We start from the raw sequence: 13,215 nt of genomic DNA on the forward strand, positions 1-13,215 counted from the left end.
GGGGGGGGGTGTGGGTTGGGGAAGAAGAGGAAGAAAAAGAATCTCAATAGATATCAATGAAGGGCTTCACTTTTCCATATATGAATGAGCATATGCACCATTTACACAGCGGGGATAAAAGTTGAAACCTTCCCATGGCAAGTTAAAACACTAGCAGCAAATAGGTTCAGAATTCTGTGTCATGCAATAAAGTTGCTGGGAATAAAGAAACTGCTACCTCGTCTAAAGTACCATAAAACAAATTGTAACAGTACACTAGTGACAACCAAAAACCACAAAAGGGATACTATCCGACTTTCGTGACTACTAAATTCATTAGAATCAATTGTAGTTATAGAAATTTACAAAAGGCCAAATTCCCACCAGTATAAATAAAACCCTAATCCCCCCACCCTTTGTCCCCGTGATCATTTCAAAAGGGAAAACAATCGCCCCCAACCAAAAAAACAAAAGGAATAAACAGAGCAAAGGAAAAATCCTCCCTATTAACAAAGCAGGAATTTAGGACCAATACCTACAAAAAAAGGTGTTACTATTGTGTTCAAAAGGACATTGAACTTATGCTTCTACTGTATATAATCACAAGTAATTACATCAGTTCAACCACATATGAACAAAATGGACGACACTGTTCTTCACCTCGCTGTCTTACCATCCCGATTGAGGTCCTCCCAGCTTATCTCCTGGGCACATTCCCCACATACCGTAGTGCAACCACCTTTTGTGCCCTGGCTTCTAAGTGTCAACAGGTGTGAAAGGTTAGTGCATTTCCTCTGTACCAACCGATTCCTCATCTTAGATTGTGAAAGGCTGGTCTCTGGCGCAGGAGGGGGCATGCTTGATGCATCTGGCTTTCGTTCAGGTGCAGATTCATCCAGAGGAACTCGCTGCACTTCCTCCCATTCTAACGTTCTCTGGTATACTTCCCAAGCCATGTCCTGCTCTTCTTTTGATAGCTTTTCTTCTTCATTCTCTTGTAAAAGGGTCTCATGTTCATGGTAATTGGAGATCCATCTGAAATCAAGGTAATGGATTAAGATGGTTTATCAAATACCTGAAATTCTTTCGTAAATCTGAATTTAAATAAGATTACATGAGAAGCAAGTAGAGCCAACAATATTAAGAGTGAAGCAAGCAGAACCAACAATATTAAGTGTTAGCTTCAGTTCAACTTCAGATGGTCTTGAACCTATCTATATCATACTTTATTACTTCATTTCCATATCTTTTTGCATAACCGGTCCCTGGCCCAGATAAAGGATGTGAGGGTTGCAGTAGATTGACAATCAGCATAAACTGTGACATCAAATAAACATGGATCCTATTGGAATGCATGAGCATACCAAATATGTTGAAGATGATGTCTCTTGAGCAAGTTGTTTGTTGATAATATTGTATCACTATGACACCGGACTACAGGTTAGCTATAGTTTAGAAATATAAACCTTGGATAACCACTATGAAGTAGGACTGAGCAATGGACCCGACCCACCCGAAAACCCGACTGACCCGACCCAACAGGCTTTGGGGTGGGTCTAAGAATATTCGGGTCGGGTTTCGGGTCTTATTTTCGGGTTCGGGTTGGCTCGGGTCATATAAATATTCTATGTCTGAACCCAATTTTTTTTTTGGAAAAAAACCCTACCTTTGTTGGTCTCTCTCCGCCTCCCTCAGCTAACTCCCTCAGCTCTCTCTTTATTCCTTACAAGCCATCCCCATTCGCTCAGTTTAAAGCTTTATCTCTGTGTAAGTCATCCTTCTCTGTATAAGTCATAGAATAAATAGCTAAACCTGTTTCTTGTTATCTCTGTTTCTTATTAATTTAGTTGGGTTTTTAATAGTTTCAGATTTTGGGGTTTTTTTCTATGTGAATATCCTATTTGGGTTTGATTTTCTTGCATTTTGTGATGTGAGTTTGGCTTGAATTTTTTTTTTAAGGACCCATTTCGATTTTTTTTTTTTCAGGTTTTTAACTAAAGAGCCATGCTCCTCTGCCTCTCACTGAGTTCTCTCTACATGTGTAACAGTGTAAGTCATCTACTCATCCTTCTCTTTGTTGGGTTTTTTTTTTCTTCTTAATTTCCTTGTCTTAGTCTCTGATTTTGGGAGTTTTTTTTCATTGGTTTATTTATCTCAAAGAGGAAAGCAATTTGGTTTCAGCATTTTGGTTTTGTATTTGATTATATGAATTGGGTATTCTTTATTTTTGCTGATATTGAAGATTGATCTACGGTTTGATGTTTATGTAATTTGTTTTTGAAATTGTTGTGTGGATTGCAAATGAGATTTTCTTGGATCTGTTTTTTTTTGTTTTTTGCAAATGAAATTTTACATCTTTTAAGAACCCTTTTCATATTGATGAAAAAGAACTACTTTGGATATGATGGGTTGGTGGGGTTTTGTGTTTTCCATGATGTTATGTTGTTTTATTGTGTTATTTTTCTTAGCATGCAAACAGGGACTAATGGGTTTGTGTTGTTAGTGTCTGTTTTTCTATGCATTATTTTAGTTTTTTTTTTTTCATTTGGCCTTTGGGGGCAAAATTTAAGGGCAAGTTTATTTGGAATCCAATTCTAGAGAAAATGGAAAGAAAATTAGCAGGTTGAAAAAAATTATATCTTTCCAAGGGAGGTAGAGTCACTTTGATTAAAAGCACTCTCTAATCTTCCTACTCATTTTCTTTCCTTTTTCTATATTCCTGCTTCTGTGGCCATCCGTATTGCTAGACTTCAGAGAGACTTTCTGTGGGGTGGCCTAGGAGACAAGCCCAAATTTCATTTGGTTAATTGGTCTACAGTATGTACTCCGCTCTCTTCAGGTGGGCTGGGGATTAGAAACTTGAGAACCTTCAATGTAGCTTTATTAGGGAAGTGGTTATGGAGATTTGGGCAAGAAAGGGATGCTCTTTGGCATCAAGTGATAGAGGTGTTGTGATTGGGGCGGTTGGTGTTCTAGCTCTTTCTCTGGTCCTTATGGAGTTAGTTTGTGGAAAAATATTAGAAGAGGGTGGCACTCTTTATCTCGGTTTATTCTGTATGAAATTGGAGATGGATCAAAAGTACAGTTTTGGCTTGATCGTTGGTGTGGATCTTCTCCCCTTGCAGATCGTTATCTTGATTTATATAGGATTTGTTGCAACAAAGAGGCAAGTGTAGTGGATCTTATGAGGTTCACCAATGGAGTACTCCACTGGGATCTTCAGTTCTGTAGGGAGGTACATAACTATGAATTGGAAGCTTTCAGAAGTTTCATCAATTCGATTTATTGCACCCCTGTAAGGGGGATTAGGGAGGATAAAAGATGTTGGTTGCCTTGTAAGAGTAAGGGATTCATGGTCAATGCTTGCTACCATCTTCTAGTTGGCCATAGTGAGCAGTTTTTCCCTTGGAAAAGCATTTGGAAGCAGAAGATCCCCTCTAGAGTGGCTTTCTTTGTATGGACAACAGCCTTGGGGAAATGTCTGACTATTGACAACTTAAGGAAAAGAAAGGTTTGCATTTTGGACTGGTGTTTCATGTGCAAGTGTAATAATGAAACTATTGACCATCTTTTCCTTCATTGCTCGATTGCTTTGGAGTTGTGGGATATGGTTTTTGGGTTATTTGGAGTTTGTTGGGTTATGACTTTCTCTGTTGTTGGGCTTTTGGCATGCTGGCTAGGTCGTTTTGGTCGCCATCGTAATGGAGATCTATGGATGGTTGTTCCTCATTGTTTGATGTGGTGTATTTGGAAGGAGAGAAATAGTAGGTGTTTTGAAGACAATGAGTGTTCCATGCCTAATCTCAAGCTCCTTTTTTTTAGAACCTTACTTGATTGGTTTTCTGTGTGGAGAAACCATCCTTTTTCTTCTATTTTGGATTTTCTTGATTTTTGTAATGTTCGTTTTTAATTTGTTCACCCCTGTGTACTTCGGTGTTCCTCTCTTTTTGATTTCAATGAATCTTATTACTTATCAAAAAAAAAAATTGAGCTGGTTATTGCATTCGATTGGCGCCCAAATTAATTATTGTTGACTTATATGGGAGCTAAATAGGAACTAGGAAGTGTAACTATAAGGAATAAGCTTCTTATGGTGCTTGTTTTTAGGAGTGATATTTGGTCGGGTCGGGTTTACTGTGACCCGAAACAGGTGCACATTTGAGGAATTAGGTTCTTAGGTATCTTTAAATTCATTAGTGAAATAGTAACTTCATCTAGCATTATATGACATTTTCAATGATTGTGTAGTTTATGTCAGACTATATAATGAGACATAGCTCATGGTTAAGACTAACCAACACCACAAGAGTTTTGGATCAAGAATCATAATGTTGAAATACTAAAATGAAAAATGTTTTAATCATCTAAATGAAGAGCTTAATTAAGATGAAAAGTTAACCGCCCCATGATCCTAGAAGCCGGCTATTCATTACTTAATCGGGTTGTTTCAGCTCTTCATGTGTATTTGCAAGCATATATTCACCATTTGAGAAGAGCTTTGACAATATATATGCTCTGCATGAACCATATTTGCAATTCTATTTTATACAGTTGAAAGATATCACAGCTGATGTTTAATGGTGCCTCAGCAATGTAAAAGATTTGATGACTCAATTCAAGTTAAGAAAGCCTCAAACTAAAAGACTAATGATACGTTATTGATTTGTCAAATCTTAGTTCAGTAAAACTGTGGTCTAGGATTTCTAGTTTTTGCAAAAATATTTGCCCATTTTGAGTTTAAGTATAGTAAAAGTCCAAGAGGGAATTTTTTTACATTTGAGTGGAAATGAAGTAAAATATGTAAGAGAATCTTTCATTCAATTGCATGGTAGAATAGGAATGGTTCTTTTGTTTTTATTTTGTTATGAAATCATGTATTCTTTGTGGAATTGACATTGAGTTATATGTTGGATTGGTGTTTGCAGAGGATTTTTTATACGGTTTGAGGATGATAGTTTGGAGTCGGCGAAGACTATGAAGCAATGGAATGTAAAGATTATCTTAGTGAGCATTGTTTTTCTTGATCTGGTTGGTTGTTTTGATCTCAGTTATGTTGAATGGGATATGAGTATATCGATGTATGCGGCCATTTATTATTAGGATTTGATGTGAATGTATATTGCAAATGTGCAGATTAGCGAGAATAAGCAACACCAAGATAGAACTGCAGCTTAGGTGTGTGGGAAAAACTAGAAGATTTTGTTCAGTCACAGTCACATTCTTGATGTGCACCGACTTTTTACCAATAGATAGTTTGCTTGAAAAATCAATTACCCATATTTATAAATTTGGATAGCTGGAGTTTATGTCAAAAGTTGGAACTTTGATAAAAATAAGTAGGATATTGTAGTTGACATTGTTTATTTTAGGGGTGTGTGTGTATAATTGTTAATGTAAGACTTGGTCTTTGTTTTCATGAATTTTGGTGAACTTCAAGGTTTTCGATTCATAGTAGTTGATACAGAGGATGCGTTTTGCAAGAACACTAAATGAAGTGTTATGTGTTAAGTCACACTGCAATTTCCTTGATGGGTAATTGAAGATGGACCACACAATTTTATGTTTTTATTGTGTATATTCATTTAATAGTCATAAATGTGGCTTGCTAAGGAGATTTTAGCTCTTATTTTCTACTGTTAATAGCAGATTCAGATAGTTAAATAGTATGATTTTTTGCTCTTTTAGTTTAAGGGTGAAGATGCTGCATTGGTTTGAAACTTTGAATGTTTTACTTCAAATGATTCGATATTGGATTTTTTTTTTTTTTTTTAATGAGATATTATTATTGCAAAAAGGAATATAGTAACATTTAGCATAAAGGCTCATGGAAAACAAGCAGCAGTAATGCTACAACAACAAAAACCACTAGAAAGCTGCTAGCTAAGTACAATCATAGCTACTCTCCAATTACAAAAGATGATTCTATTACTAATAGAATAGAATTTGTGAATATTCTTGAATCACCAATTTGACTGCTATCTTGATGGCCATAGTAACCATTATCGATTAAAAAAAAAAAAAAAGTCCGACCTAAGACCCAGAAAACTGACCCGATTACAGACCCGATTTTCCAGGTCGGGTCGGGTTTCAGGCAGCCAAACCCAATTTCTATTGTGTCGGGTTTCAGGTCATATGGAATGCAAATTTGGTAAAACCAATAGTAAAAATAAAGTGAAGGTGAAATTAATTGGTCAAATGATACGAAAGAGATAAATTTTGGTATATTGGTTCAATCATACATATAGGGAGATTGAGGAATGATTATTATAGATCAATGGCATGGTATATGAAGTAAAGAGGTGCCTATGAGATACTATGTGAGACTGTGATAGTAGGCTACCCACAAAGCTAAACGGAAAATGTTATAGAATTAAGCCAAGGCCAACTAGGCTTTATTGTTCCAAACATCGGGCAATCAAGAAACTATAAGTCTAGAAAATAAGTGTAGCAAAGACAAGCGTGTAAAGATACCTGTTTATTGGAAAGATATGAAACATTTATATATACATGTGTGTGTGTGGAAAAAGCAAAAAGGGTAAACAGATGGGAAAAAAAAATATGGGTAGATTTTTGTTTTAGTTTTTTTTTTTTAAGACATTTAGAAACATGTGACTGTAAGAAAGATAACTAGGACCTCGCCCAAGATACAGCTGCGTGACATAAAAGATCAATGTATCTGATCCCAATGAATTGGGATTAACATTAAACTTGAGTTGAGCCGAGATGGCCTGACTTGAACAAATAAACAGTAGCACAGGACAGTCTTTAATATAGATAATGGCATTGCAACCAAAACAGGAACAGGAAAGAAAAAAAGATTATGGCAGTGAGGAAATACATCTAGCCCTAGCAAAGAATACTACCGAGCAAAGCCAGAGTAGTTGGTACTATAGATGTGTTGAGGAATTACCATTGTCATTATACATGGCCACACTACATAACTACCACACTGACCGGCTCAACCATTGAGACAATTGAACCAAATTAGGAACTGACCAGAGAGAACAGAGAAAGAACCTTCCAGGTTGAGTTCAAGCCTAAGCCTTTTAAAAATTTTGGTACTCACATTATTTAAAATTATCCAGTGGCAGGACAGGAATAGAGAGGGTAATTTTGGTTCAGAAGATACTAAACTACAGAGAGATCTTTCTTCACTTGCATCGTCTTTTGTTATGCTCTCTCTCTATGTACAGCATACTCATTTACTTACACCAAAACATGTTTGGTCTGGAAAGAAAGTAAAGATTGATACAGAAATAAAGAAAAGCAAAACCAAAGATCAAGGACATCAATTTCAGAGAGCAGCAATAATGCAAAAAATTATGCAACCATTACCTATTGAATTACTATGACTCATATCATTACAATTTTGCCTATCCTGCACATCTACCAACTTGCATATGTGAATGAATCACAAGCTTTTTCCAACATTCTATTGCTTGAGGCAACACATCAGAAACTAGAGAAATTGAAAGTAGAGAGGAAGGACAAGTCTCTGAGTAGACTTACATAAGTAGATGCAAGAGAAATAAAAGGAATCTACCTTGGATAATGCTTTCCAAGTAAACTTTCCATTATCTTGTCTGAAGAGCAGCTTCCTTGAGGAGGCATTGTCTGAGAATTCCCAACTTGGCCCGTCATATTGTTGTCACTTGTATGTCCGTTCTCTAGGCCCAGATCAGCCAAAGTGTCCAGGTTCTCATCATCACCAAATTCAAAGAGATGCAACATCTCTTCTTTAGAGATAGTCCTACCTACCTGTTGTCTATCTACCACCCTTGCAGCCAGACTTTCCTTTGTCACCTATTAAAACCATTGACTTCATTAAAGATCCATCGAGAAACAGAAACCATAAGTACATTGCATTATGCCACTACCTGACGCTTATAAATTTTTTCTTCCATGGTTCCATGAGCCATCAATCGGTAAGCAAACACCGGCTTTGTTTGGCCATACCTGAATATATGGGAAAGACCTTATCATAAACAAACAAATTGTTGGGGAACTGTCTCAAGTAAAAATTCCGTTCTCGCACAGCTTCCTTGTGGAGATAAAAAATGCAAAACTTGTAGTCCTTGTCCAACAAGAACTTTGATTTGACTCAAAACGGATTAATTGTAGGAATTTAGGGTACCCAAGGGCTCCCTTAAGGAACACGCCTAGTAAAATATTTGCATGAGCCTTTCATTATGAGACTTTGAAAGTTGTGGCTCTAAATGTGAAAGCTCAAGCAGTTGTGTTAGTGTTTAATGGCACAGTATCCAGCATTACAGTGTAATGCTTTTAGAATTTTATGGTGTTTCAGTTGGGGTTATTTCTTATAGGATTTTACGAAAAAAGCACCGTTAGAGATACTCTTGTTATTTTATATTAAAGTAAGGGTATTCTTGTAATCTTACTATATCACCCTAACATAAATGTGCTAACATTAGAGATTGATTAATCAAGTCCAAAACCTATAATGTTTTTACAACTAAACTTGGTATTAGAGTGTCCCAACTCCCAATCCAACCTTAGAATGCATTTAAACAATTTTGAGGTCCCAAAGGTGAAATCTATATCCCATATCCCGAGGTTAGCGGCCACTACTGATATTCCCAAAATTTTTAGCTCATCTTCCTTTTATTTTCTTTTTTTTTTTTTTGGGCACCATTTATCCCGATCAGCTATTTAGTTTGTTATATTTTACAACAAAAATATGAGTCAAAACCCACCTCCAAGCCCGGTATATAGCCTGAAGATCATATGTTGGATTCCAAGAACCATCAACAATAACTACACGATTAGCAGCATGAAGATTAATCCCCAAAGATCCGGCTCTTGTTGAAATCAGAGTACACTTCACCCTCTTATTTGTGGGCTCATTAAATCTCTCAACCAGCTTTTGCCTCTCAGAGCTCTCGGTTCTTCCATCTAGCCTGTACAGCATATCAAAGAAAATTGAATTCAGAAATTAATTCACTTAGACAGAGAATTTAAAGTCCATCAGTACTTTCATCATTACCACATAAAGTAATAAGTCAGAATCAGAATGAGCAGCTAATGAGTGACACCAAGAATGTATCAAGAAGAGGGGAGAAAAAGACAAAAAAAAATGGAGGAAGTGTAATTGACTTAAAAAGCAATAATTTAGGCATTTGCTTAAAGTGTATGGGATATACTATGATTGAGCAGCATCTATCATATTTAATTGGGCCTCAAATCATTTACACATTCAATAGTATAATGTATGATATTTTACCACATGAAATCAGTCAAATAAACTAATGTGAATAGATGGGTAGTTTCCAGGTTCCTTTTTTTTTTTTTTTTTTTAAGTAGTGAAGTAAAATTATTTAGGATAAAGTTTTGCTACAAAATTTATTGTAGCCTAAGACTACAAATTTACTCAATAAAGTAAAGATTACTACATATTTTGAAAATCTAACTGTTGAATTGCATAATCTTTACACTCTTAATATAGTTGTCAAATTTTGTGTTAATCGGATATTAATTACTATATGATATATAAGTTTATATTTTATTCATAATTTTAAACTACAAAAACTTGTAATTTAAATAATTTATTGATGACATAGCTATTGATATTTAATTTTTTAGAAATTTTACGAGCGTAACGGAAATAAGAAGAAGATGCAATTCAAATGTGGATTTGTCAAAATTCACCTCTAAAAAAAAGATATTAAAGTTGTAACCTAAGACTACAACCAATTTTATAGTTAAATTTTGTCTCTTATATCATTATTTATAGTTAAGGGTGATTAGCATTGTATATATGAGCCACAAAATAAGGTTAATTTTTTGTTAAAAAGAAGTCTTTAATTTATATATTTCTTGTTATCATTTCTTATACACTATGCACTTGATCTATGAAGACTATTATATAGTTGTCAAAGAAAAAAAACTCACAAATGGTTGAGACCAGAAATTGACAAGCAATGCATTATCATTTTTTTTTTTTTTTTGGTTAAGTAATAATGAAATATATATACAAGAACACTGCCTTATGCAAAAATACATTAAGGCAGAGAGAAAAATACAAAGGGAAAAGAGAGAGAAGAAAGAAAAAAGAAAGGAAAAGATACTAATGACACAGGAGAGAGCTAAGAAAACTAGGAAGAGAATCACTAGAGGTGAGCCCCCAAGCCCTAGACCAATCAAACAAAGAGCCACTAAAGGAAGCCGATAGCTAGTCATCTGAACTATCATAGTCCTCAAAAGTCCTTCTGTTTCGCTTCCTCCAAATACACCACATTAAGCATAATGGAGCTAAATTCCAAATGCTAGAAGAATGCTTTCCATGCCAATTCCACCAACCAAAAAGAGTACCTGCAACCGATCTTGGCAAGACCCAAGAGATCCCAAAAGATCTAAACACCAAATGCCACAACCGATTAGCCTTACCACAGTGAAGAAACAAATGATCCACCGTCTCCCCATTACACCGGCACATAATGCATCAGTCGACAAAATCCATCCTTCCACCCCTCAAATTGTCACCTGTAAGAATCTTATCCCATACAACAGTCCACACAAAAAACGAAACACGCCGAGGAACCTTAACCTTTCAAATGCCACAAACCACAAAACTTTAGCGAATATTTTTGCTAAAGTCCTCCCAACCCATGCGGATACTTCTCCACAAACCACACCCATAAACCCCTCTACCTAGCTTGGATGACCAACCCACCCATTCTTCCCCAAACTTTAGAGCTACAACCCTTCTCCAAAGCCTTGTCTCCTCAATCCCAAACTGTCATAGCCACTTCCCTAATAAGGCTCTACTAAAAGTAGTTAATTTCTCAACTCCTAACCCACCATTTTTCAAAGATGCACACACCTTGTCCCAACCCACCAAATGAGTCTTGGAGTCTCCCCACAAGAAATCCCTTTGCAACCTCTCCATTTTATTAGCCACATGCGTAGGGACTGTAAAAAGAGATAAATAATAAGTGGGAAGACTAGATAATGTGCTTTTAAACAACGTTAGTCTTCCGCCTTTAGACAAATACATCTTCTTCCAACCGGCCAACTTATGCTCAAATTTCTCCAAGATAGGATTCCAAACAGTGGGAGACTTATGGGACGCCCCCAAAGGCATACCAAGGTAGGTCATAGGCAAAGACCCAACCCAACATCCCAAAATCTCTACCAAGACAAAGACATTAGGGACCTCTCCAATGGGAACCATTTCACTCTTCAATGCATTAACCATTAAACTTGTAGCTGCCTGGAAACAAAGAAGAAGCATCCGAATATGTAAAATCTGCTCCTCATTTGCATCGCAAAACAAGATCGTATCATCCGCAAACAAAAAATGTGAGACCCCTTCCCCTCCACTCTGTCTACCAGCAACCCTAAACCCTCGAAGCAATCCAGCCCCTTCAGCTGTTTTCATCATCTTACTGAAGACCTCCATCATAACCAAAAACAACATGGGAGATAGCGGGTCCCCTTGTTTCAAACCCCTCGAACTCCCAAAAAAATCAGCAGGAGACCCATTAAACAAGACAGAGAATTGGACAGTAGATATGCATGTGCAGATCCACCTACACCACCTCACCCCAAATCCCATTCTCTTCAGCAAATCAAGGAGAGCCTCCCAGTTCACATGATCATAGCCTTTCTCAATATCTAATTTACAAATAACCCCCGAAATCTTACTCTTCACCCTACTATCAACACACTCATTAGCAATAAAAACTGAGTCAAGTATTTGTCTACCACCCACAAAACTGTTCTGAGATTCAAATATCAGTTGATCCAAAACCTCTTTCAGGCGGTTAGCCAACACCTTAGCCAGAATCTTGTAAACACTCCCCACCAAACTAATGGGTCTAAAATCTCGAATATTGGAGGCACCTTTCTTCTTAGAGATTAAGGCTATGAAGGTTGCATTAAGGGATTTTTCAAATTTACTATGTTGATAAAACTCTTCAAACACAACTAAGACATCTTTTTCCACAACTCCCCAACAATGGTGATAGAAAGCCAAAGAGAAACCATCAAGACTTGGAGCTTTATCTCCTTCCAACTCCTTAACCACTCTAAGAACCTCCTCCTGCTCAAACCTCCGTTCGAGCCAATCCCTCTCCAACCCCTCTATCTGATTAAACTCCAAGCCTTCCACAAAAAGCCTCCACTCCTCTGTCTCCTTGTACAAGTTTTTATAAAACTGTACAGCTTGGTTTGCCATCTCAGTTTCGTCCTCATAAATAACCCTATTCACCTCCAACATACTAATATGATTATATCTTCTTCGAGAATTGGCCACCTTGTGGAAAAATTTGGTATTGTTATCTCCTTCCTTAATGCAAAGCATCCTCGATTTCTGTCTCCACGAGACTTCTTCCAAGGAGATAAGGTTTTGAATTTGAGATCCTCTCACCTAACTCCACTTCAGAAAGGCCAAACTCCACTTCCTTATCATAGCCTGTTGCAAATCAACTACTTAACTATTCTTTAGTTATTTTTATAAATATTTTAGATGAAAAAATATAAAAAAGGCCTAAAGTTGTGGTTGTTATCTCCCTATGTTTTCTCGTATTATAACCCTTCCAAGAGTACATTGAATTCACAAATTCAAGAAGCTGATTAGAGAAAACATTCTGTCATTTACTTTTTTTTATAGGTAACATTGTCTGTCAATTTAAAACTATTTAGGGAGATTTGTACTCACCTATACCAGTCCTTTCCTTTCTTCCAAAACTTTCCTCTTTTGCCACTTCGAGGTAATCTTGAAAGATAAAGTTCTATGAGATCTAGGGTTGGTATGCTCTGGCTAAAAACCAACACTTTATCCCCCACACCAGAAGACATGGTTAGGATATCAAGCAGTAAAACCATCTTGCCACTGTAATCAAGCTCTTTAAAATTATTGCCATGAAGAAGATCATTCCACCAATCCTGAAAAGGAAGGAGAGAGCTAAGAAAACTAGGAAGAGAATCACTAGAGGTGAGCCCCCAAGCCCTAGACCAATCAAACAAAGAGCCACTAAAGGAAGCCGATAGCTAGTCATCTGAACTATCATAGTCCTCAAAAGTCCTTCTGTTTCGCTTCCTCCAAAGACACCACATTAAGCATAATGGAGCTAAATTCCAAATGCTAGAAGAATGCTTTCCATGCCAATTCCACCAACCAAAAAGAGTACCTGCAACCGATCTTGGCAAGACCCAAGAGATCCCAAAAGATCTAAACACCAAATGCCACAACCAATTAGCCTTACCACAGTGAAG

At 36.7% G+C, this 13,215-nt stretch overlaps 1 protein-coding gene and 1 long non-coding RNA gene across 3 annotated transcripts in view; one reads left to right on the forward strand and one right to left on the reverse strand.

The window, feature by feature from the left end:
* Positions 1 to 259: 259 nt before the first annotated feature.
* The window catches only part of LOC112032466 (protein CHROMATIN REMODELING 20), a 59,008-nt gene continuing 46,052 nt past the window's right edge, over positions 260 to 13,215 (reverse strand). Inside the window, 4 exon segments of the mRNA XM_065761120.1 lie at positions 260 to 1,014; positions 7,523 to 7,782; positions 7,857 to 7,935; positions 8,694 to 8,897. Coding sequence (XP_065617192.1) covers positions 636 to 1,014; positions 7,523 to 7,782; positions 7,857 to 7,935; positions 8,694 to 8,897 — 922 coding nt within the window. The 3' untranslated portion in view covers positions 260 to 635.
* Positions 1,844 to 5,201, forward strand: LOC136062267 (uncharacterized). 2 transcript variants are annotated; one of them, XR_010624065.1, is made up of 3 exons: positions 1,844 to 2,028; positions 4,905 to 5,007; positions 5,113 to 5,196. It is a non-coding gene; the product is annotated as an uncharacterized LOC136062267 (long non-coding RNA). The 2 variants fall into 2 exon arrangements; XR_010624064.1 differs by having other exon boundaries at positions 1,847 to 2,028; positions 4,905 to 4,983; positions 5,113 to 5,201.

This window comes from Quercus suber, unplaced genomic scaffold (assembly GCF_002906115.3).
Source record: "Quercus suber isolate HL8 unplaced genomic scaffold, Cork oak 2.0 scaffold_396, whole genome shotgun sequence".
Classification (NCBI taxonomy): domain Eukaryota; kingdom Viridiplantae; phylum Streptophyta; class Magnoliopsida; order Fagales; family Fagaceae; genus Quercus; species Quercus suber.